The sequence below is a fragment of the Mustela nigripes genome, chromosome 10 (genome assembly GCF_022355385.1).
Source record: "Mustela nigripes isolate SB6536 chromosome 10, MUSNIG.SB6536, whole genome shotgun sequence".
NCBI classification, from domain to species: Eukaryota; Metazoa; Chordata; class Mammalia; order Carnivora; family Mustelidae; genus Mustela; species Mustela nigripes.
This window is the reverse complement of record NC_081566.1, coordinates 32,353,323-32,378,871: the sequence shown is the minus strand read 5'-3', so window position 1 is coordinate 32,378,871 and position 25,549 is coordinate 32,353,323. Positions and strand designations below refer to the sequence as shown.

Sequence of the window (25,549 nt, the reverse complement as noted above, 5' to 3'; positions counted from 1 at the left end):
AGAACCCACAGATACACGTGCATGCGCTTCCAAAGAGCCTCACTAGAGAGCAGAAGCGAGACCAGGAAGTTCTAAGGCCTGTCGCACAGGCACGACGTAAAACGGCTCTGCTTTATGGCAACCTGGTTCCGTCGCGAAGCGCTGTGGGCGACCCGCGTGAGTGAGTTGACTAGACAACTTGGTGGTGGGAAACGCGTCTCTTGGAGGTGGGAGACTTTGACGTTTTTTGCTATGGGCAAACGCGGGAGCCGGAGCCAGAGCGAGCTGCTCACCACCCTCACTAAGAAGCAGAAGAAGCATCTTCGGGATTTTGGCGAGGAGCATCCATTCTATGACAAGTATGGAGGGGCACTGCCGGGGCCAGCGGGGCCCGTGGCTTTTCCCGGGTTGGGGCCACCGGTCTCCCTGGGGATCGGGACGGGGCTGCTCACCACTCTTCCCGCCCTTCTCCAGCTCGCTGGGCTTGGGAGGATGCCGGTGGCATCCCGCCCGAGATGGGGTTCTTTGTGGGTCCTCTTGCTTTTGTTGAGCCCTTATCTTCAAGTTAGACCGAACGCCCCTTGCGGAGGTGGGATGCTGGTTTTTCTACCGCCAGTTTTCTAAGATTGTTTCTGTGGTTTTGTGTGTTTTTAAAGAATTGTCTCGGCCCTCAGATACCGCTGTTTTATCCAGTTACAGTGAGGAAACCTGTGTATCCGTAATTGTGGGGTCCTCTCTAAGCGTCCAGACTCTCAGTTATGGTCTTAGTGCTCGCCCGCCACTCCCCTTTGGGCCGCTTCATCAGCAATTAGATGCATTATAATTAAGAAATGTGCTAGAAAATGTCTTTTACTTGCTAAAGTGATACTTCTTTCCGATGAGAGCCAGTTAACTGTCGTGTGACCTTGTTAAACTTTTCCTTTGTCAGTTATCCGTTTGTTATATTCTTAAAATCCCTGTCCAAGTGCATATGTGGCTTTTACATGGCTATAGTTATAATGCATTTATAATGGAATGCCCTTCCTTTTTCATTTAAAGTTATCATTAGACTTTTTTTATTAATTGCTACATGCTAGTAGTTAGAGTTTAATATTACTTCTTTCTTCTCAGGGTTTCTGGAAAGGAGGCAAAACCACAGATTTATCAACTGGTAATACCTTATACCTTTTTAAATTAGAGTTGGTTGTTGGTTTTTAATTTTAAGATTATATATAACAGTAATAAAGCCTGGCTACATTTCCACTCCTTTCAATTTTAGATGTAAGCTATTAGTAATACTGCTTACTGTTGAATGCAGATGTCTGTTATAATGCCATTGTGATAACTAATATAGTAACCAGAGTTTCAAACTCTCCTGAGAGATTAGCCTATTAGAACCTATCAAGGAGGCTTACCAGAGGGCTCTTGGTAAATCCTAAAGGTGTATCTTGTTTACTTAACATAAAAGGAGCCACAAACAGTACAGACTGAACAAAGGTCCTAACTCATTACAACAAACTGGGAAAAGAACAACAACAACAACCCTACGTTCTTTTGTTGTATTGCAGTTTTCCTATTGCTCCTTTCAGCATGCAAAGTATCTGACACACAGATTAGATCTCCTTATAACCAAAAGCCCTGTTTTTAGTCCACTTTCTTCCCATATAGAACATTAGCAGTTCAAAGAAGACAAAAATATTCTAGAATCATAGCTAGACTAGCTTTTTTTTGTTTTGGGGGGGTTGTTTTTTGGTTTTTTGAGAGAGAAAGACACATACATGCACAGGGCTGGGAGGGGGAGAGAGAATTTTAAGCAGGCTCCACACCGAGCATAGAGCCCAACCTGGGGCTGGATCCCACGACCCTGAGATCATGACCTGAGCCCAAATCAAAAGTCAGACACTTAACTGACTGAGCCACTCAAGCATCTCCCTAGACTAGCTTTTTAAAATAACTTTGTTGCTGGGCATCATTGAATAGATAAGATTGTATATTTATAGAAAAGCTAATTTTTATTTATGAAAGTTGGAACCAGTTATATTTTTGGCCTCATGATAATCATAGGGTAGAAACAAGAATAATACGTTTCCGTTTTAAAATTTCCCATTTTCCAAGGCGCTTGGGTCGCTCAGTTGGTTAAGTGTCTGTCTTTGGCTCAGGTCAGGGTTGTGGATCAAGCCCCATGTAGAGTTCCCTGCTCAGTGGAGAGTCTGCTTCTCCTTCTCTCTCTGCCCCTTCTCCCACACATGCTCTCTCTTTCTCGCTCAGATAAATAAGTAAAATCTTTAAAAAGAAATCAAATTTCCCATTTTCCTTTTAGTCAGAGAGTTCAGATACTTCAGGTTCTGAAAGTGAAGCAGAGAGTGAACCAGAACAAGTTTCTGGGTACCACAAACTTCTTGCCACATTAAAGAATGCTGTAGAAGAAGATGAGGAGGATGAAGAGAATGAAGAAGAAGAGGAAGACGAAGAAGAAGACAGTGCTGTAGATGAGGCGGAAATGAACAGTGAAGATGGTGATAGTGATGTCAGTGTGGAGAAAGAAACAACAGGAGGGTCTACCAAAGTGCAGGAGAGTAAGTGTCTTTGGTGTGGGCTCATCATCTTTGTCAGGACAGATTTTCCTATGAGCACAGTGCCCTATACTGTGTGAGTTGGAGGAAAGCACATGGATCCAAAGCAGAGACTCTTAACCTTGTTGGTTCAGTGATATCTTTGAGAATCTGATGAAACCAGACCCTATAGCCAGACAAAAACAGAAGTAATATTTTTGTTTATGATTTCCAGGGCTTCATCAATCGTAGGTAATTGATTCAGAGGAAAGGGAACATAATGCTGTTTCTGGGACAGTCTCAGTTAAAGAGATCACTCTCCTTTCCTTAGAGAAACCAAGTTTAATGGAAGACAGACAAAATATAAAAAAATTTTCAACAGCAGATTTGTATGGAATAGCTAGTTGTAAGGCATTGAAGAGATTCCACCTGGTTGCCAGAGTAAATGGGGGGAGGGGAGCTTCAGAGAACAGCTGAGATTGAACGCTTAAAGGAATGTATCTCACTGGGACTTCTAGGGGACTTTTTTAACTTTAAAACTAACTTTATAGAGGTATGATTTACATGCAATGTAGTGTACCTGTTTTAAGTATACAATTCAGTGAGTTTGACACATACATCTATGTTGTTATCACCGAAATCAAGATTCAGAACATTTCCAGTACTGCCAGAAGGTGTCTTCTTGTCCTTTTAGAGTCAGTTTTCCCCCTCTGGCATGAGGCAACCACTGATCTGCTTTCTTTCACTAAAGATTAATTCTGCCTATTCTAGAAATTCATATAAATGGAAGTGTAAAATACGCACCTTTTTGTGTCTGACTTCTTTGGCTCCTCATGTTTTTTGTGACTGATTTGTGTTGTTCATGAATTAGTAATTCATGACTTTATATTCCTGGAGCCATATCTCATTGTCAATGTGTCTGAGTAATTATTTTTACCTTACTATTTTAATGCCTGTTTTCCTTGTAGCTGCATTTTTTTCTCTATACTTTAAGGTGTTATACATCATTCTTAGTATTTTAATTCATCAGTTTTACTGGGATAAAAGTTCATTGCCTCAGACTTAGGGTTTTTTGTTTGTTTGTTTTCTATTTCCTGTTTTAGATTTTTAGAAGTGAAAAGTTTTTTTCTTTTAATTATTAAAGTGATATATACTTACTATAAAATTTTAAGAGGGTAGTGTAGTTAACCTATATCTCCACCACCTTGGGATGAACACCTTGAACATTCTATAGAACCTTCCATTACTTACTTTTTATGGATACACGTGTGAGTGCAAGGATATTACATGTAAATATACATATATATACATATATGGATGTGTGTGTGTGCATAATGAGCTCATACACTTCTGTAACTTACTTTTTCTTTAATAGTAGATCTTTTCCATGTTAATAATCATGGATTCATATTAGCTTCCTAATTATGTGGCGTTTCATTGTAAATGACATGTGGTAATTTAGTACTCCATTGATAGAAAAGGATGAAATCAATTTTTCCATTTATTTCTTATCATAATCATTGCTGCTTTGAACATCCTTACATGTACCTCTTAGTGTACTTTGTCTAGTTATCATCATAAAATAAGTTTCTAGAAAATTAAGCCTGGGTCAACCATCAGGCTTAATTTTGAAATTTAAGTCTTCTACCTGAATTTGCTTAAAGGTAAATAATAGCAGTGAACATCAGTGTTGATTTAGGCTAAGGAATTAAATTTTACTTGTCCACAGAAATATAATGATATTTGTGCATAAATAATTTTACATAGTGTTTCTCAAAATCACAGGTACGGATTTACCTGGTGACCCTGAAGGAAAAGGTGGGGATGGACCACTTGGCACATCACAAGAATCCCTTGAGGAGTTCACAGATGCAAAACATGAGTCACTTTTCAGCCTGGAAACCAATTTTCTTGAAGAGGAAAGTGGAGGCACAGGCTCTCTGAAAGTGTCACAAGGTCAGAGCAGTGTGTGTTTGCATTCACCAGGTGCTTAGTATGGGGACTTGTGCGCTAATATGCATTAAATCTCCTATTACTGGAATGAGCAACAATAGAAACTGTTTAGAAGCTATATCTAGAGCTGGGAAGAAATAATTCTCAGAGCTGTTTTGTGATTTTCAGTGGTTAGGGTGTGCTGGGAGTCAGGAGACTATTTAGTAGGACAAATAACCAAAGAGTGATAGTAGGGAAGGCCATTTTCCCACACTTCATGTTTCCACATTTGGGGTCAGGAGAAGACTTCTGATTTTCTCCCCAAGCAGGGAAGGAAGAGATAGGAGAAAAACATTTTATATTTTTCTTTCTACCTTCATTTGCTCTTTATTATTACAGTAGGAATTTTTCCAGATTTGTAAGACTCAGGACTGGCTAATTTCTTTTTTTTTTTTCTTTTTTAAGATTTTATTTATTTATTTGACAGAAGTCACATGTAGGCAGAGAGGCAGGCAGAGAGAGAGGGGGAGGCAGGCTCCCTGCTGAGAAGAGAGCCCAATGCGGGGCTCGATCCCAGAACCCTGAGATCATGATCTGAACCGAAGGCAGAGGCTTAACCCCCTGAGCCAGCCAGGTGCCCCAGGACTGGCTAATTTCATTGGTCCTCATTACCAGGGAGCACCTTTGAAGCCTGAAAGCACCATTCTGTCTCTCCAGTCTCTCTGAGCTTCTTGGTCCTGCCTCTCTTCCATTTGCAGTGGCTTGTACAAGGCCTGCCTCTGTATGGTAGGTGTAGGCAGGTCTCTGCTCTCTTAGGTCCACTTTCTCAGCCTGTGCCTGGAGGCTAAGTCAGGTTAGTCTTGTTTTGTATTCTTACTACTATTTTTGACCCCATTGTCCATCTTTACCCTAGCTGTACCGTTAAAGAAGCTGAAATTTTAATCCTTATTTGATTCGTTTGGTTCTGTTGGCTGTTATGCTGGAGAAAGAGAAGTAGCAGATAGAATTTGGGCACCAAAGCCATTCCAAACCATTAAAACTTAAGTAACCTTTGAGGAGGGGTGCCTGGGTGGCTCAGTTCGTTAAGCATCTGATTGTTGATTTCTGTTTAGGTCATGATCTCAGATTGTGTGAGCCTGTGTCGGGCTCTGCTGCTGAGCATGGAGCGTGCTTCAGATTCTCTCCCTCTTCCTCTGCCCTTCCCCACCCCTCACACTCTCTCTCTCCCTCCTTCCCTCTCTAAAAAAAAAAAAGAAATTAAAAAATCAGAACCATGGAGAAAACAGTACTTGATTATCCTAAAATTCTTCTGGTGGTTTTGCCTGTGTAGATATATCAGCACCTAGAATTCTTATATCCTGTTGTCCACTCTCAGGTGTTTAGTACAAAGTGCACTGCATTTGAAGTTTTACCATTCGGATCCTTGTGTAGGCCATTTAACTTTTCTCTCCTTAATGATGGGACTGGAAGGAGGGTTGTGTGGCCAGCTCAAAGGACTGAAGATAACCCTGAGTGTAGGTACTACCATTTGGATCATTGTTCACCCGAGTTGAGTTTTGAGCATTTCTGTGTGTCCTGCAGTGCATTCAGGCATGGAACCTGCTCTCAGGGATCTTATAGTGTTGCAGTGGGTGGGTGGAGGCAGGGTAGAGAACTGTCTGGAGGGATCCGGGGATAGCCTTTTAGTGGAATCAGCACTGTGCCTGGCAGAGTGGGCTCCAGGGAAATATTTATTATAGGTCAGGAGATAACATTAAACTGATAGTATTTGGACATACAGAAATGAGGTGAAAGGAAGGATAGAATTTTTAAATGAAGGAAGGAAATCCACAGAGGCAGAAGAATTTGAGGGCCATATAATTGAAAAATTACATTTGAGAGGTTGATTGGAAGTATACATCCTAGAGTGCCCCAAATTTCAAACAGAGAAGTTTCTTCAAGGTTTTTGAGCTGAGAAGTAATGTGATTAGAGAAATGCTTTAGGAAAGAGAACCTGTTAGAAACTTTTTGAGCTCAGAGAGAGGATGGGGAAAGTAGATGGGAGGAAGGATGAGTTAACATTGTGAAAAAGAGTGTTTCATTTAGAGGGAAGACCAAAAGTGTTCTGATATTCTTGATTTCTTAATTAGATCCATTTCTACAACATATGAGCAAAGAACTGAAGGAAGAAGAAATTCAAGCTGTTGCCACAAATCCTAAAACTACACACCAGCTAAAAGTAAGTATTGCTTGGTCATTCCCATCACAAACAAAGTGAAGCTCCACATAAAGCAATGGTGTTGGGTTTCAGCAGTCTCCTTGAATGTATGATAGCCACCAGTGGTAGGTGAGTTGATAGGGGGGCACAGTGTAGAAAGGCCGGAAGAGCCTAGAAGGGCACAGATGTAGCCAGGAAAGGCCGTGGGAAGCTGGAGTGTAGAAGCCAGGGAAGAATGGCTTGGAGACAGGAACACCAGGGTTTAGACCAGCATCTGAGAGGTGCTGTTTACATGACCCAAGGCAAGTTAATCTACCTTTTTAAATCTTGTTCTCATTTGTTCGAAGGGGGCAGTAACGCTTACCTCAAAATGAAGTGATTTAGCTTACTGACTGATACATAGAAAGTATTGAGTAAAACACTAGCTATTGCTGCTTTAGTTTGTCTGAAATATCTGAGATAGGTTCACAACTAAGTTACTCAGATGTGGTGCCGTTTTTGCTTTTTTGTGTTTTTTTGTTTTTTACCAGCAGGTCCTCTTTTTAAGAGTTGGTCATCCTTTTTTAATTGAAAATTTTATTAAAATAAAAATTATAGCTGAATTTTTAAGTAATAACACAAAGACGTCCCTTATGCCCTTTGCCTAGTTTCCCCCCAACGGTAGCATCTCGGTGAAACTATGCTGCAGTATCAGGGCCAGGAAGTTGACATTGACTCACCCTTCTGACTTATTCAGCTTTCCTCAGTTTTGCTCCTCTTCTTGTGTGTGTGTGTTTAGTTCTATAACTGTTTTATCGGGTGGAGGTTCCCCTTATCTACCACCAAAGTCATAATTCCCTGGAGATCCACCCCCAGTTCTTGGGGGCACATCAGTAATTCATTTCTTTTCTTTTCTTTTTTTAAAGATTTTATTTATTTATTTGACAGACAGAGATCACAGGTAGGCAGAGAGGCAGGCAGAAAGAGAGGAGAAAACAGGCTCCCCACCGAGCAGAGACCCTGATGTGGGGCTCAATCCCAGGACTCTGGGATCATGACCTGAGCCGAAGGCAGAGGCTTTAACCCATTGAGCCACTCAGGCGCCCCAGTAATTCATTTCTTTTTATTGCTGAGTTCATCCTTTTTTTCCCTCCTGAGATAAGCAATTTTGTTAGAACACAAAAATTCCCAAACTGGTATTTCACAAAAACATACTTTATGATTTTAATAACAGTATCTCAAAAAATGTATTCCATGCCCAAGTAAATTTGGAAAACTTGAGAAATGCAGTAAAATAGAGCCCTTATCATAGGACTCATCAAAACGTTTTGTATCTAATATACATTGTGATTCTCCCTGAGGGGGATTAGATTTTGTGATGTTTACTAAAGTTATTGACTGTGGAGCCCTTTTTTTTTTCCTAGAATGAATTTTGATATTCTAGAACACAATCCACAAAATAGTTTGGGACACACTGACATAGTGAAGAGCTCAGGTTGGAAGTCAGAAACCTTGGGCCCTAGCTCTCAGCTCTCTTCTCTCCTGGGTCATCAAGACTGTCTGAATCCTATAATCTCTCTGAACCTCTGCTTTCCTGAACTGTAAAATGAGCATTATATTGTCTGCCTTGCAGGTTGTTGGTGAGGATTAAATTAGGTGATCTGGTAAATCACAGACAGCTTGGTAAATTAGAAATTACTGTGAATGCAATGTATTATAATGCATTTCTTTTTTTCTTTTTAAAGATTTTATTTATTTATTTGACAGATTAGATCGCAAGTAGGCAGAGAGAGAATGGGAAGCAGGCTCCCCGCCTAGCAGAGAGCCTGATGTGGGCCTCGATCCCAGGACCCTAATATCATGACCTGAGCCAAAGGCAGAGGCTTAACCCACTGAGCCACCCAGGCGCCCCTTATAATGCACTTTTTTTTTTTTTAAGGTTTTTTATTTATTTATTTGACAGAGAGGAATCACAAGTAGATGGAGAGGCAGGCAGAGAGAGAGAGAGAGGGAAGCAGGCTCCCTGCTGAGCAGAGAGCCCGATGCGGGACTTGATCCCAGGACCCTGAGATCATGACCCGAGCCGAAGGCAGCGGCGCAACCAACTGAACCACCCAGGCGCCACTTATAATGCACTTCTAACTTAGGTCTTGATCTGTCTCTTTCCTAGTGGCCAATATTAGGCCAGCTTGTCTTCTCCTCCAAGTTTCAGAAGTTGGAAACTTTTAAACCTTCAAAGGACATTGATTTAAAGTCACTTCATCTCCAGAAGCCTCTGGAATCCACCTGGACCAAGACCAACAGCCAGTTCCTCTCTGGTCCCCCCAAATCAAGTGGCCCCTTCACCCCCCTCCAGAAAGAGCTCTTCTTAATTATGAATTCTTACCGGGACCTGTTCTACCCAGAAAGGACCGCCCTGAAGAATGGGGAGGAGATCCGCCACGTGTACTGCCTACATGTAATAAATCATGTCCTCAAAGCCAATGCCCGGGTGCTTGGTAACAATAGCAGACGCCGCAGCCAGAAACTTGGGGTGGGTGACGATGATGACTTCAGAGACCAAGGGCTAACAAGGCCCAAGGTGAGTGGCAGCAGGAGAGCTTTGTCCTCCAGGAGGCTACAAGTCACTGCCATATAGGTGCCTGGCACTTGGCAGGTACTCAGGTATTTTAATGATATGAATACTGGAATAATGAATGAGTCTAGAGTGAGCAGGTTAGAATGGGCCAGATAGTGCCAGAGCAGTGCAGCAGACAGCTTAGTGGACTGTTTCTAACTGTGGAATTGGAAGCTTGTGAATCAGAGGTACCTCTGTGATAACGCTGTTTAAAGATAACCCTGAACATACTAAATGACAACTCCATTGTAAATCTCTTCTTGTTGATTGTCAGAAATGGATGGAACCTTAGCAAGCCTTTTATCCAGTCCCTAAATATTACAGCTATGGACAGAGACCCAGATTCGTAGAGGACCTTGCTAAAGAGCCCCAGGGAAGGAATAGCAGAGGTGGGAATAGAGCCAAGGGTTCTCTTTACTGAGCCACACACATAAGTAAACCTGGAGAAACAGAAGTTCCCATTTTTCCATTATACAGTTAACTATTGATTAAAGTGATGATTACATTTATTTGGGCTCATAAGCTTAAATTCCAATGGGTTTGGAGCTTTGGTAGAAAATGTCTTTTAATTGTGCCCGCATTATTCATGTTAATGTGGCTGCATTTTGTGTCATCCTTTCCCCATTCCCCCTTAGCCTGTATCCCTCCGTATTGAAGAAGTCTCGTAGGATTCTAGGGTTTAGTACTGTTGTGGCTCTTAGACATTTCTTGGTCCAGACCCCTATGTGATAGCTGGGGAACACGAAGCCTAGACACTTTGTGTTGGAGCTGGGACAGTAACTTGGTCCTCTTCAGTCTTGGGCCCTCAGTGATGCACTATACCAGGCTGACTCACTGCACGTCTCCAGCTGTGCTGGTTTGCTTTCTGGGAAACTATCTCAGAGTCTTGAACATAAGGATTGTAAGTTATCTGTTTCTTTTTAGAGTTGTAGAAAAGAATAAGTCAGATTACCCTTGAAGCACATTTAGAATTTGATGAATTGTGGAATCTGACAGAGGTTTTTTGCATTGTTGATATTTATAGAAGGGTAGTTAGAAATTTATCATTGTTAAGCATATTCTATTTTCATTTTCACCAGTTGTAACTTCAAGCATATTTGGAAATGTTTGGAAAACTGAGTCCTACATTTCCCATTGAGATATGATCTTATTTCAGAAATGCTTTCTCATCATTTCTGAAAAATGTGCTAGGGAGCATACTAGAAAAGTAGTGATGCATTAATCCTTTCTTTTCCTTACCAGCTTAATCCTGTCTTTTCCTTACCAGCTTTATTTGTTCTCAACTTACTATAGCTAATTCATTTACTTTTTGTTTTATTTTTAAAAAATTTTCCCTAATTTATTTATTTATTTAGCATATATTTATCCCTTGGGGCTTATGCATAAAAATACTGTACTAAATTCTGTGGGAGACAGAAATGAGTAACATTTCATGCCACTTTTATGTTTATATTGGATTTTTGATAGTGGATACCTGTCAAATATCCTGAAAGCTATTTCCACATTCTGTTTGAGAGTTGCCTCCTGTGGAGTCATGAGATTAAGGTCCATAGGACATAGTGCTGGGTATGAGAGGTGCTGAACTTCTAGTACTGAGCCAGGTCCTGGCTAAGGGGGTGACCGAGATGTGAGCCCTTTTGGGGCCTGCTGCTCTATGGAGAGTTATTTAGCTCCATGTCCCCAGCAGGCTGACATGCAGCTGTCAGTCCTTCCCCTGGGCTCATCGAGGCTGCCGTGGCTTCTTCCCAGGTGCTAATAGTTGTACCCTTCCGGGAAGCTGCTCTGCGAGTGGTACAGCTCTTCATCAGCCTCCTCGAGGGTGACAGCAAGAAGAAAATAATTGTGAGCAACAAAAAGAGGTTTAAGGGAGAGTATGGCTCAGATCCTGAGGAGAGACCACCCAACCTCAAGAGGCCCGAGGATTACGAAGCTGTGTTTGTCGGCAACATCGATGATCACTTTCGGATCGGTAATTCCTTCCGTCAGAACTCAAACTCTGAAGGATCTATAATGTGAGGTTCACATGGCTGCAAGCTAGAAACCTGGAATTAGGCATTCTCTCAGTGGGGTGAGATATCTTCCTAACAGGACCGGGGTGTATTTGGGACATGGTGTCTGCCAGGGGAGAGAGTCTTGCTTGGCTGATGGGGTGGACACTTGGCTCAGGGTGGATCACCTCTGAAGCTGTATGTAAAGACACGTGCGCATTGACGGCAAAAGTGTCCTTGCATACCCGTAGCTAGTAGCTGCTGCTACAGGGGGAGTTGGAAGTGACAGGGGCTGAGTGGGTCACTGGGGAGGTTGAGTAGACAGTATCTATATATAATGGTGGACCTCCCTCCTACCGGCCATGTAGCATGCCTGCCCCTGAGTTGTCTCCACTCACAAGTGCCACCCAACTTGTCACATCTTTGCTTGTCTCTTATTCAACTCCTATATACTTGGTTGGTTTTATATTGATAAAGTTTTGGGAAAATGTCTTTTAGTCACAGGCTCATTTGAAAAACATTTATTAAGCATCTAATGTGTGCCAGGTACTGCTAAGAAGCTGAGGATACAGAAATAAAAGTTATGCTTCCTGCTGTTAAGGAAATCCAGCATAATGGGAAAACAGTACAGAATGATAAGTGCCGATTAGAGGATGCAGTGATGTTCTGGGAGTGTTTAAAGCAATTTCTGTACTCAAAACAGGGACAGGATAGTTCGGGAAGGTGTCCTGGTGGCAGCGCCATTTATGGAAGGTTGAGACCTGATTAGGGTTTAGTCTGTTACAAAGAGGGGTGGTCAGAATGGAGGAAAAGGGTTCAGACAGGAAACCGCACATGCAGAGGCATCGGGTTGAATAAGCTGAGAATGACCTAAGAGCTACATAGGCTTCAGCGTGGCTGGGGTGTCAGGTGCAAAGGGACGAGAGTAGATGTTTAGTTTTAAACATGCAGGTGTCCTGCAAGCTGCTGATAGGTCAGTTTTGGGCTTTGGAAACAGATATGGGCTGGAAATACAGATCTTTGTGGAGGTGGTGTTAAGCTGTGGTTAGTGAATAAATTTATCCATTTATTACCATAAACTTATATAGGATGTGAGTGGAACTTAGAGCTTAGCTGAATCAGGGACTTGTGGAAGAGCAGTTTAGATCCTGAAAGATAGCTTATAGTCTGGGACAGGGTTAGAAACAGAAGTGAGTGTTAAAGAAATGGAAACCCCCAGTGAGGAAAAGAATATTTCAAGGAGGATGTGCTCAATATATTTCTTTATGCATTTGTGAGTATCCTTAAATTGGTGACCTTGGCAGGAGTCCTTTCAGTGGAGTCCTGAGAATCAAGCCAGATTGTGATGCACTGAGGAATGAGTAGGAAATTTCTAAATGGTGGGTGACCATTCTCTGGAAAAGTTTGAGCCAAAAGGAAGAGAATGAGAGCTAGACAGGACCACAGAGGCAAAGGGAGATGATTATTTTAGGAAGGGAAACCGCTGGAGCATGGTCATTTACTAAGGGGAAAGATGTGAAGGTGCAGCATGCTCCGTGAGTGAGTGAAAGGTGCTGAACTTCTAGTACTGAAGCTAATGGCTCGGCAGGAACTAATCAGCGGGTGTGTACTTGGCTGTTTCCTGTAGGAGTGGCAATACTTCAGAGAAGCATCCGACTCTATGCCCCCTTTTACTCCTCTGACATCCTCATTGCCTCCCCGCTGGGCTTGAGGACCATCATTGGTGCAGAAGGAGAGAAGAAGAGAGATTTTGACTTTCTGTCTTCAATTGAGCTGCTCATCATTGATCAAGCTGACATTTACCTGATGCAGAACTGGGAGCATGTCCTGGTAATGATGGTCATTCACATTTAGAGAGAGAAGCAGCTCAATAATTTAAGTCTTTAAGGGTTATTTAATGCCAAATGAATACTCAGTTTGGAAATGGGAATATTTTACATTTTCCAACTTGAAAACACCCTTATGCCCTCTTCTACCCACAGGTTGACAATAATTACGTAGAGGAGCAAAAATTTTTACCAATATTTCAGATCTCCAGAAAAGGTTTCTTCCTCCTTAAGGTCATCTCTGCTAATAGACCACTTCAGTGTGGCTGGTTGGTAGATTGGTTGCTCCTGACCAGGAATGTCTTTACCTAATATAATTCCTCCTACAGTTTATCCTCATTTTCTTCTCTTTGGCCTTCAGTGGAAACATTGCTCAGGATTTCTGAATGTGTGATCTTATCTTACAGAGAAATGTAGTATGTCCTTATCCTCTTAGTGTAGCTTGTGGCTATAATTTTTTTCCTCCTTCCCCACATACTCTGCAGTGTTGTACATTTTAGGATTGAACAGCTGTGCTTTGGAACAATCCTTGTCATAGAACCATAGGTTTGGTTTCTTAAAGCATTTGAGAACTTACTTCTACAGTCCCAGAGCTTGTAGGGACCTAGGAAGGTTGGGGCAAATAAAGAGGATCTTTTAATACTTGCTATTCTTCAACATATATTTTATATGTATATAATATATAACATAATATAATTAAGATAGAAAAAGCATGTTGATGGTTGAGTCATATTCTGTAATTTGGGGGAAAGGCATATGTACTGGCTCAGGGGATATCCTAATGTTTTGAGAACCAGGTCAGTGAAGAGCACCAGCTCTGTTTTCCATGTCTTTTCCTTTCTTGTCCAACTCAGGGACTGAGGAACCCATAGAGTGATTAGGATGGCATTTCAGAAGTTCTATCAAAGGAATATTCCTGTAGGTACCATTTTGATTGGTTTTGAAAGGTCTAAGAGGTAGCTAGTTTTAGGTTACCTTCCTGTCCAGGGGTGTTCACCTAAGCGGGCAATTCACACCCATCTGAGCCTTGATTTTTCTGGTATAATTTGGAATTTGGCTGCATATACTCCATGGGGTTAGTAAGATGACAGACTTGTAAAATGCTTAGTGTGCCCAACAGGTACATTGTCAGTAAAAATGAATGGTAATGTTATTTCTACTCAAAGCATTTGATGAACCACATGAACTTACTGCCCTTGGATTCACATGGAGTGGATTTCTCTCGAGTGAGGATGTGGAGCCTCAATAATTGGTCTAAGTACTATCGCCAGACACTGCTTTTTGGGGCCCTGCAGGATGCCCAAGTCAACTCTGTGTTCAACAAGTACTGCGTCAATCTGCAAGGCCAGGTGGGTTTTCTCCTTGTTTCTTTGGATCTTCATGAAGCATTGTGTACTTTTTGGGTCATGAGGCATAAGCGGAGGATGGCTCGCTTCCTAACATTCTCATTGACTCCTGGCAGGTGGCTGTGAGGAATGTCCCAATGACAGGCTCTATCAGCCATGTCCTGGTGCAGCTTCCACATGTCTTCCAGAGGTTGGAAGCTGAAAACCTAGCTTCAGTGATTGATGCCAGGTACCTATCCCTGCCTAGTCCCATTAGACGCCTGGGGGTCACAGAGAGGGATTTAGCTGCAGCATATGAATTTAGAATTCGATTCCATGTTGACTTTACTGACAATCGTTTACCAAATGATATGAGATCATTGAACCCAGTCATATTGACAGAGGAGGAAACTGAAGCCTGGAGAGGTCCTAGTTCTCCTAGCTAGTTAGTGGCAGCATTATCTGTAAATCAGGGGTTCTTCCCACAAGATCATGGCATTTCTTAATTACATTACACTGTTTAATGCTGCTACATGTTCCACGTCAACAACTTAATTATAAGGCCTTTAGGGCAGAACTAATGCCCAGGAGCAAACACTGGAACCTTTAAATATTCAACTCTAAGCTCTTCGCCTTTTGCCTCCCACAAATACCAAGGTTCCAGTATTTCTAATAATCTCTATTTTCCTTGTCTCTTCAATATGTTTCATTGGGAGACCCATGGTAGGAGAAAGATGCTTTGCGTGTGGGAGGTGTTCAGTAATTGTGATTGATTGACCATGGATGGATGGATGGATGAATGAATGAATGAGTAGTGTGCTTATCTAATTCTAGAATAGTTCTCTGGGATACACTGACATCACATCTATTTATTAACAGTGAATTGAGTTAGCACTTATTTTTTTATCCTTACATAATCTCTTTGTGATGACGTCAGATTGGCCTCTTTGGGGAAAGTAGAAGGAGATTGTGACTTGCCCAGGGTAACCTAGTTAGTGGTGACATTGTGGGCTAATCTCCAAATCATTGACTTTGCCCTTTGCTTTTCCAAATCAGGTTTAACTTTTTTGTGAACAAGATTTTGCCTCAGTACCGTGATGCCGTGATGTCTCACACACTCATCTACGTCCCCTCCTACTTTGACTTTGTGCGGCTCCGGAATTACTTCAAGAAGGAGGAACTGAATTTCACCCACATCTGCGAGTACACTCAGAAGTCCAGTATCTCCAGGGCCAGACACTTCTTCCTTCAAGGAGAGAAGCAGTTCTTGCTCCTCACAGAGCGCTTCCATTTCTACAAAAGGTAAAGCAGTGCTGGGTTTGGAGCATCCTCTCAGGAGGGGAGAACCGTGAATATCATGGCCTGCTTCTGAGTACATGGCAGGCTTGGTGGTGCCGTAAGGTCCTCTTTCACTCTACTTTCTGTGGAGAAACCAGAGGGTTTTGGAACTGGATAGACTCGACTTGGTTGGTTGGGCTCTTCCCAACGTGGTTATTCTTGGAAAAGGTAGGGACCAATGAGTGACTATAGTGTAATCTGTGTGTAGGTGTGGAGTGTGTCCACACTACTTCATGTAGTTGTGGTTTTACACCTCAAGAAAGACATTACTGAGTTGGAACACTTCGAGGTAGGCACAACTGGAGTGAGTCTAGGAGGGAGAGGGAACTGTCGTGAAAGCATAGACACAGTATCAGGGGCCGTGTGGTTTGTGGACTCAGAGGCTGAGCACACGGTCCATGTTCAGAGAGTTATGGTATGTCTTGAGGAGGTGCACACACCCTTCCTTACAAGGAGACCAGGACCGAGGGGCCCCATGTTTGGGGGAGGCAAAAGGTGAGGGGCTTAGGGTTGAATATTTAAAGATTTCCGTATTTGCTTAGCTTCCCCATTATGTGATTTTGACAAAACAAATTAGATTTGCTTTTTAGAAACACATTCCAATTAGAGCGTTAGTAATATCAAGCCTTCTGTTACTATTTGCAACCACTTGTGCCCCCAGAAGTCAGGTGTTTTATTGTTTTGCCAAGTGTGTCTCTGCTGCCAAATGAAAAAGCCCTTTTTAAACCCTTAACCTGTAGAGAGATGGAAGTTGCATCTTTATCTTTTCCTTCCTGATGTGCAGTAATGTTCAGAGAATTGATGTTTTGCCTTTATTGTTTAACTCTCAGTCATATATACTACTGAGCGGCACATTTTTTTTAGAGAACCCCAGACACCAAAGCCAGAAATCTTTCAGGCTTTGGAGGATATTCAGTGATACATGTTGGCACTGCTTTGCCTTTTAGTTTATGTTGATGTTAGGATGTGCTCCCTAAGACATGTTCTTGTTACCACGATGGGGAGGGAGGAATGCAACAGCCTGCCACAGCAGAGGAGGCTGACATGACATGACCTCCTTGGCTGTTCTGCTGACTGGGTGATCCAAGAGTGGAGAGATGAAAAATGGCTGCACTTGTGTTTCCTGGGCTCCACTGTTGGCCATCTACACAGGGCTGCTTGGCCAAAGAGTGTTAATGAATGCCTGCTTGTTGGCATCATTATTTGCTTTGTTCCAATAAGTTGTTGTTTTCATTCATGTTGGAAAGTGATATTTGGGGGAAGTTTGCACTCAGCAGGTTTTAAGAGCCCTTCGTTTTCTGTCAGCTTGATACATGAAAGCAAGCCTTTTAAGTGAAGTGGATGGATTGGAAAACTTCCCAGTGTGATTGTTTATAGCAAGTATGAATTAGGCTGGGATGAAGGCTCTCTCAAAGAGCAGCTTTTCAAGGAGAGGGCATGATTTCTCAAGTAGGCAGGACAGTCCCCTGTCTTACATCACTGAATTTACCAAATTCTTTTGCCCCCAAATCACTGAAAGACAAACTTAGCATGTACCACCTACTTCCTATGCTGGGCCAGGTTAATTGGTATATTCTGTATTTAAGATGAATAGAAATAATGTGCTTCAGTGTTCTGTGACTGCTAATTATCTCAGAGTTTCCAACTATAGATATTTTTGCTTGAGAGGTCACCAGGGTGCTGATAGGTGCTTTTATCTGCAGCGCCTCTATGGAGAGGTACATGTAAAGCTTAAATATCCAGCTCTGAAATTCATTATTTATATTCTCTGTGGAAGTAGGCAGTGTTAGAAATATCATTGCTGATTTGCAAGCTAGCAAAACATTTTCAGCATGAAGATTAGTCATGTTTTGTGGGATTGGGGGATGAAATCGGTAGAATTAAGATTGGACAGGCCTTTGGTCATGATGGTCTGCTTGAGGTTGGGATGCTTCACAGCTCTTTCCCTGCACATTGTCCCTGGATTGTCACAGCAGGAGGATTCTCAACCAGGGGTCAAGTCAGAAACTCTGGAGGTGGGTTTTATGGGTTTGGAAAAGGCTGCTGGCATGTTCCGAGTATCCCCAGCCCTTGTGGTAATCCCAGAATTTCAGGATCTGAAATTCTGAATTCAAAATTCAGATTCAGAATCCCAGTTCTAAAAGTAGCAGACCATCTCTATAGATAAGGTGGAGGAGCTCGCCTTTCAAATCAGTTGTGGGTGCCTCATTTATCTTTCACAGTTGGCAGGTGAGGTCGACATCTGGCCTGTCCTATGTCCTTAGTCTGAGTACATCCAGCTGTTTGGTCATATTTGTGTGTTTTGTTTTTAAAGCTTTTATTTATTAATTTTTTGAGAGAGCACGAGCAAGGGGAGGAGCAGAAGGAAAGGGAGAGAGGGACAAGCAGACTCTGCTGAGCATGGAGCCCTATGGGGGGTGCTCAATTCCAAGACCCCGGAGATCATGACCTGAGCTGAAAGCTAGAGTTGGACACTCAACCGACTGAGCACCCAGGTACCCCTTGGTCATATTTTGTAGGGGTCACTGAAGACCCAAAGCTTAAACCAAGGGAGGAGGAAGGTAGGGGTAAAGGTGCTGAAGACTGGAGAATCAGCACTAACTGACCCTCTGAAAAAGTCCTCATCACGTTCACTATTAGCAGGAGATATTTAGTCTCTGCTATGGGAGCTTTAAGACAGAGAGATTTTCTTGGTTTTTAATTATAACACTTATCAGAATTGGTTTTATTGTTTTGTTTTGTAAGTACTCTGATTCTAAGAGTATTACACAATTATTTTAGAGAACTTAGAAAATCTAGGTTAAAAAAAAGAAAATGGAATCTCACTGCTCTGATATTAATACCCATTTTAGTGTATTTCCTTTTTTTATGCAAAAAGTATGTGCACATGTACATAGGCACACAGACACACGGGCTTTTTTTAAAAGATACTAATTGGGATCACACTGTACTTACTGGGATTTTTTTCTTTTATATGTTTTAAGTGCTTATTGAAAACGGCTTTTTTTTTTTTTTAAAGATTTTTTATTTGTTTGATAGAGATCACAAGTACACAGAGAGGGAGAGAGAGAGAGAGAGAGAGGAGGAAGCAGGCTCCCTGCCTAGCAGAGAGCGGGACTCGATCCCAGGACCCTGAGATCATGACCTGAGCTGAAGGCGGAGGCTTAACCCACTGAGCCACCCAGGCAGCCCCTGAAAACAGGTTTTTTTAAAAAAATTTTTTTTATTTTTTAAAGATTTTTATTTATTTATTTGACAGACAGAGAACACAAGTAGGCAGAGAGGCTGGCAGAGAGAGAGGAGGAAGCAGGCTCCCTGCTGAGGAGAGAGCCCTATACGGGGCTCGATCCCAGGACGCTGGGATCATGACCTGAGCTGAAAGCAGAGGCTTTAACCCACTGAGCCACCCAGGCGCTTTGAAAACAGTTTTAATATGTTAACGCTTTGGCATATATATGTGTCTATCATGGGTCCATTTTAAAGTTGATATATATAGCCCTGTCATATCCTCCCTTTCCCTAGCTTTTTATTTGGAAAGGCTTCATTTCAAAGGAAATTGTAAGACTAATAGTGAACCTCTATAACTCCTTTCACTTGGACTTCACCAGCTGCTAGCATTTTCCCACATTTGCACATACCCCTGTTCTTTCTTTCCTTCTTTCTGTCAGTTCACATGTTATTTTTCCTTCCTGTGAACGATGTGTAAGGAAACTGCAGGAGGCTTCATGACACTGAACCCCTAAATCTTTCAGTGTGTAGTTCCTAACTTTTATCTTACTGTAACACCATTATCATACCACCTGTTATCACTGTAGTAATATCATCTGATATGTATAGTCGTGTTCACATTTTCCTGGTTGTCTCTGCATTGACCATTATAGCTGTTTCATCCCCTAATCCAGGATTCAGTTAAGAATCATACATTACAGTTGGTTAATGTTTGTTTAGTCTATTTTAGTAGTTCTCAGCTGGGGGCAGTTTTTCTGGAGACATTTTTGGTTGTCGAGACTGGAGGGTTATTCTGGTGGTCTAGTGATTCTAGTGGGTTGAGGCAAGGATGCTTCTAGGCATCCTGGAGTGCACAGGATAGCCCTGCAACAGAGAATTACCTGGCTCGATATGTCAGTAGTGCCGAGGTTAAGAAACCTTGACTTGGGCGCCTGGGTGGCTCAGTGGGTTAAGCCTCTGCCGTCAGCTCGGGTCATGATCTCAGGGTCCTGGGATCGAGTCCCACATGGGGCTCTCTGCTCAGCAGGGAGCCTGCTTCCTCCTCTCTCTCTCTCTCTGCCTGCCTCTCTACCTACTTGTGATCTCTGTCAAATAAATAAATAAAATCTTAAAAAAAAAAAAAAAAGAAAAGAAACCTTGACCTAGAATAATTCTTTTGCCTTTTCTTTCTTTGACATTTTTTTTAAGAATTCATTCCAGTTTCCTCTAGAATATCCCAGAATCTGGATTGTCTAATTGTGTTTTTTTTTTAATTGCTATTTAGATCATTGGTTCCCAAACTTTGCTATACATTAGAATCCCCTTGGGGAGCTTTTAAATATTCAGATACCTAGGTCATATCCCAGTGCCAATTAAATCCCTGTGTGTGGGGGTGGGGATGAAGCATGGATAATTCATCTACACAGACAGGTGATTCAAAGTACAGTGAAGTGGGAATCATGGACTTAGGTTAAATATCTTTGATAAAACTCTATATAGAGGATATTGTATACTTCCCACCATGTCTTGGCACATATTGTTTGTTTATATCGTATTTGGAGATGCTAAATGTAATCACTTGGTCAAGGTGGGTCTGCTAGATCTCTCCATTATAAAGGTTCCTTTTCTATTAGTAAGTAATCTATGAGGTGTGTATTGCATCATTTTTAAGAAATTAACATATAATGTATTATTAGCTCCGGGGGTACAGGTCTGTGAATCATCAGGCTTACACACTTCACGGCACTCACCATAGCACATTATTGCATCATTTTTAATGGCTACATAGTATTATGTTGTATGGATATATAATTAGCTGAGTTTCCTTTTAATGGGTAGATAGGTTTTTTTAAAAAATTGTTTTGCTATTATGTGCACCAGTGCCAAGAATATCCATATGCATAGTTGATGGCATCATTGCTTGTTATTTCATCAGGATAAATATGGGGAGGGAAACCCGTTAGCTCAAAATCTGTACACAATGAAAAATTTACTATACATTGGTGCTTATTTGCTCCCTACCGTCTTCCCCATATTTTGTCTCCCCCTCCCCAAAATACACACACCTGATAATTTGTACTCCATTGGCCTATTTCTGCAAAACCCCACTTGTTGCTGGTGACTTGATAGCCAAAATGATACCTCAGTTTTTTAATGTCTTTTTCTTTCAATTTTGTGTTTTTTAATAATTGTCTATTGTATGTAGAGGCTGAAATAAGTAGTACTTAACCCAGACACATGTCTTACTCTGTCAGGCCACTCATGTAGTAAATCTAGTCAGGATTTGGTTATTACTGTAGCTAATCTTCCACGCTCCACAGACTTCAAATTCATCTACTACGCAGTGGCTTAGTGTGGGGACTGGAGTGCTAGAGGGTCTTTTCTCAGTGTCCTGATCTTCTCTCAGCTTTCACCAAGCCTTGTAGCCCCGTGCCGGAGCAAGGAGCTCTCCCCACTCAGCCCCTCCCCCAGCAGCAGGCTGCTCTTGCTTGTTACTCCCTGTGAGGCTTGAGGCTTGGGGTTGGGGTTCTCTTGGTACAGCTTGGTTTTAGGCAGGCCCTGTTCATTCTGAGCTGTGGAGGTGGGGCCTTCTCAGCATTCCTGTAGCACACTCCATGGCAGCTGAACCCTGCCTGGTATCTGTAAGGGGTCTTGGCGGGAAAGAGTTTCCTTCTTCTCCCATAGTGGTGGCAAACCTCTGCTTATGTTACTGCAGGATTTGGGGTGAGCGGATTTCATGCTCTTTCCTCAGGGGTAGTCAGCTGTTACTTTCTACTCTGTGGAAGTCTTATGATGAAGAAGGATGAGGTGGGGTTTTACCATCCCAGATGACTTGCTTTACCACCCTGCCAACAATTAACCTTTCCCCTCTCCTCAATTTCAGAGTTTTGCTTCATACAGATATGGGTGTGGGAAGTGAGAGGTTTCACCAAAGGGATCTCTCATGTATTCTGCCTTGCCTCCCATCTCTCTCAAGGACTCCCAGTGGAGACCTGTGGAAAAGAACTCATGAGTGAGTGTGAGAAGGAGCACCCACAAATCCCAGGGATTCTGAACCGTCACACAGGCCCACCCTTGCCCTTTCAGAATTTGTTAAAAGTATAGCTGTTCTCTTGCTACCCACTTTTTTGGTAGCTGCTCTCTTACTCCTGTGCTCCTTTAAGAGTAAAGTAGTTCTTGTTTTCTGTCTGTCTGCAGAAGGCTTTGCCACTCTTCAGAATTCAGTCAGTGGTGGTCTGGCTTTTGAGATCTGGTTGCATGTCTCTTCCCAGCTCCTGAGTTTAGCAACATGACATTGGTCGCTTGAAATTGGCCATGGCAGGAGTATTTACACCACAGAAATTGGCAGTTGCTTCAAATCAGCACTCTCTCTTCCCCAGTGAGAACCAGTTATTAAGCATTCACCAGTGCACCATTGAATCAGTTCATTTGGTTGCCTTGTGACATCAGCTGTCTAGGCTCAAGGAAAGGAATGCTTTTATAGGTTATCTGGCTTTTTCTTGGTAGTGTAAAAGCAGTATGCTCTTGAGTTTACTCTATACTAAGCAGAAGCGGACCTCCATGTTTATTTTTGCTTATTTTGATAACTAGTGAGGTAGAATAGTTTCTTCAAGTCATTAGCTGTTAGAATTTCTTTTTTATAATAATGTTAAAGGTGAACCAAGTAGCAGTTTGCAGTTGGTTTGGAAGACAAGGATCGTCACAGAGGTCAGGATGATCCTGAGATAAGAAGACAAGGAAAGCTTATTCTCTGTGAATAAAATAAAATTCCCAAGGGAGTCTACATCACAGTGTAGGAGAGAGCTATAACAGGAAAAATTGGAACTTGTCAACTATAAAATCTTTTGTTATGGGGCCCCAGAGGGAATAATTGACCTCCACCCGAACCATACGGTGAGTCCCTAGAGTCTCCACCCCCTACCACCACTGTGCTGCACTGCAGCAGGGAAGGAAGTGCATAAGCTGTTGAAACTAATTGCTTTTCCGTAATGCCTAATGGGTCCTCAGGCAGGATTTTGTAAATGGATGAACTTGGAACTGCCATGGAGTTAACATGTCTACAGAGTGACAAGAAAAGACTGATGGGAACGCATTTACAGTTTTTGCAGTTTATTTGACGTACTGGATCTGACCTCCTCTCCATTATAGAACTTTCTGTTGTGCTTATTATATTAAGGGTAATGTTAAGTTGTTAAGTGTTTGCTTTTTAAGCTTTCTGTGACAGATCTTCAGTCCTAGTCTACCTCAGATCATGATAAAATTTACTTTATCATGGTCTTAAGCCAAACTTTAGTAATTCAAATGTATTGTCACAAAATAAGTCCTTCCAACTCAAAATAACCTTTGCTCTGTTGGTTGTGTGTGCCGTTGTCTTCCTCCTGGAGGATGGAGCAGCAAGAGGAAGCTCTGCCCCTGTCGAACTCTTCTAAGTAGCTTTTCCATACGTTTTCTCAAGTAGATACTCTTCTCTTTCCCCTTCTAATAGGTATACCATTAAAGGGATCAGGAATCTGATTTTCTATGAACTGCCAACGTATCCCCACTTCTACAGTGAAGTCTGTAACATGCTGAGAGCCACCAGCAGAGGAGAGGAAGCCACCTGGACTTGCACTGTCCTCTACTCCAAGTATGATGCCCAGCGGCTGGCTGCTGTGGTTGGCGTGGAGCGGGCCGCACAGATGCTGCAGTCCAAGAAGAACGTCCACCTGTTTATCACTGGAGAAAGATGAAACTTTGTTGGACAGGAAATGGTGTTGGTGGGGTAATAATGCTTACTTCTGTGCCACTTGGACCCAGTTCTGATCACTTACATGAGAGAAGGACTGCTATAAGGAAGGAGCACCAGGCAGCGTCATATTGGATGATTCTTTTTAGGTCATGTGTCCCTGAAAAGTTAACTAAATTTTGTAAACTAAATTTTGGTCACCTCTTACAGAGATCAGGAGGGAGCTGATAAACTCCGAGACGTTGATAGAGGAAAAACTTCTACTTGAAGCTCTTTATAAGCCATAAATTCTTTTATTGTTATTTTATTCCCTAATTTATTACACTTGGTAAATTCTTTCAGATTTGCCTATTTCTTTTTGACGCTTTCTTAAAGTAAGGCATACATGTTATTGCTTGGGAACTGGTTATGAGAAATTGCAATACTTCTTGCTGCTGAATATCATCTTAATTTTGGATCACACAGGTTTTGCAAAAACAATTATTTTTCTCCAGCCAAACTTTTTTTAAACCTTAAACATTTTATTTTAATTCAGCCTAGAAGAGTACATCCACTAATCTTTTTTAACTCCTAACAGTAAATGTTTTACTTAAAATATACACTTCAGGCACCTGGGTGGCTCAGAGGGTTAAGCCTCTGCCTTCAGCTCAGGTCATGGTCCCAGGGTCCTAGGATTGAGTCCCACATTGGACTCTTTGCTCAGCAAGGAGCCTGCTTCTCTCTCTCTCTCTCTGCTTGCCTCTCAGCCTACTTGTGATCTCTCTCTCTGCCAAATAAATAAAAATATTTTTTAAAAAACACACATTTAAAATCAGATTATTTAAAATAACAATCTCTACTCTATTTCAAGAATTTTTGAAACTCTTGGTGTTGAAATAGTCATCTTTAATATCACTGTATTCATTTTTACTGTAGTCATTTTGTAGGTCATACAACAACTAAAATGATGGGGAAGTTGCACTTTTAAAAACTTTTTTTAAAAGATTTTTAAAAAATTTATTTATTTGACAGAGAGAGAGAGAGATCATAAGTAGGCAGAGAGAGAGGGAGGAAGCAGACTCTCTGCTGAGCAGAGAGCCTGATGCAGGGCTCCATCCCAGGACCCTGATACCATGACCTGAGCCGAAGGCAGAGGCTTAACCCACTGAGCCACCTAGGCACCCCTTAAAAACATTTTTATCTTGAAATATTCTCAGAAAATTACAAGTACCGAACCTAAACCTTTGAGAGTAAGTTGCTAACTTGATGGGCCTTATCACTCATTAAAGTTACCCCTGAATTTATTGTGTATTGTCTGTAAACAAGGACCTGTTTCTGTGTAACCAAAAAAACATCAGATCTGGACATTGTCATTAATACCTATAGCCATCTCATCCTCGCACCCCATTTGCCAAATGCCCCAATAATGTCCTCTATAGCAAAAGGAGGCAGTTCAGAATTACATACGGCCTTTAATTGTCACATCTTTGTAGCATCCTTTAATCTGGAAGAGTACCCCAGTTTTTCCCTGGCTTTCTTGACCTTGACACTTTTGAAGACAACAGGCTGTTTATTTTGGATAATGTTTCCCTTTGATTAGCTTTAGTTTATGCATCATCGACGGGAACATTGATGCACTGCTGTGTCCTCACTGCATCTCCTCAGGTGGCACACACTATTCCTCTTGCCCCGTCACGCATGATGCTAATGATGACTGGGTTTTCTTTTGTTTTTGCTTTTTTTTTTTTTTTTTAAGATTTTATTTTCAAGTAATCTCTATATCCACTGGGGGTCTCGAACTCAACAACCCCAGTGTCAAGAGGTGCATCCTCTATCGACTGAGCCAGCTGCTTGTTTAAGGCAGTGTATGCCAGGCTTTTCCAGTATGGAGTTCCTCTTTTCCTCTTTATCAATTTATGTCAGTA

The 25,549-nt window shown here is 41.9% G+C and overlaps 1 protein-coding gene across 2 annotated transcripts; it reads left to right on the top strand.

The window, feature by feature from the left end:
• Positions 1-116: 116 nt before the first annotated feature.
• On the top strand, positions 117-23,986 carry UTP25 (UTP25 small subunit processome component). 2 transcript variants are annotated; one of them, XM_059412961.1, is made up of 12 exons: positions 117-338; positions 1,090-1,129; positions 2,279-2,534; positions 4,296-4,466; positions 6,572-6,660; positions 8,789-9,199; positions 10,985-11,204; positions 12,851-13,053; positions 14,216-14,398; positions 14,512-14,624; positions 15,431-15,676; positions 23,406-23,986. In XM_059412961.1, the coding sequence occupies exons 1-12, from the start codon at positions 232-234 to the stop codon at positions 23,647-23,649; spliced, it is 2,283 nt and encodes a 760-aa protein (XP_059268944.1). In that variant the 5' UTR covers positions 117-231; the 3' UTR covers positions 23,650-23,986. The 2 variants fall into 2 exon arrangements, with proteins under 2 accessions (XP_059268944.1, XP_059268945.1); XM_059412962.1 differs by lacking the exons at positions 10,985-11,204; positions 12,851-13,053.
• The last annotated feature ends 1,563 nt before the right edge of the window (positions 23,987-25,549 follow it).

Excerpts from the sequence above, each read along its gene's own strand:
- UTP25 (XM_059412961.1), top strand. The coding sequence starts at position 232 with ATGGGCAAACGCGGGAGCCGGAGCCAGAGCGAGCTGCTCACCACCCTC. Across the intron at positions 13,054-14,215 it reads AGAACTGGGAGCATGTCCTG|CATTTGATGAACCACATGAA; the intron begins GTAATGATGGTC and ends TTCTACTCAAAG. Across the intron at positions 14,625-15,430 it reads GCTTCAGTGATTGATGCCAG|GTTTAACTTTTTTGTGAACA; the intron begins GTACCTATCCCT and ends TTTCCAAATCAG.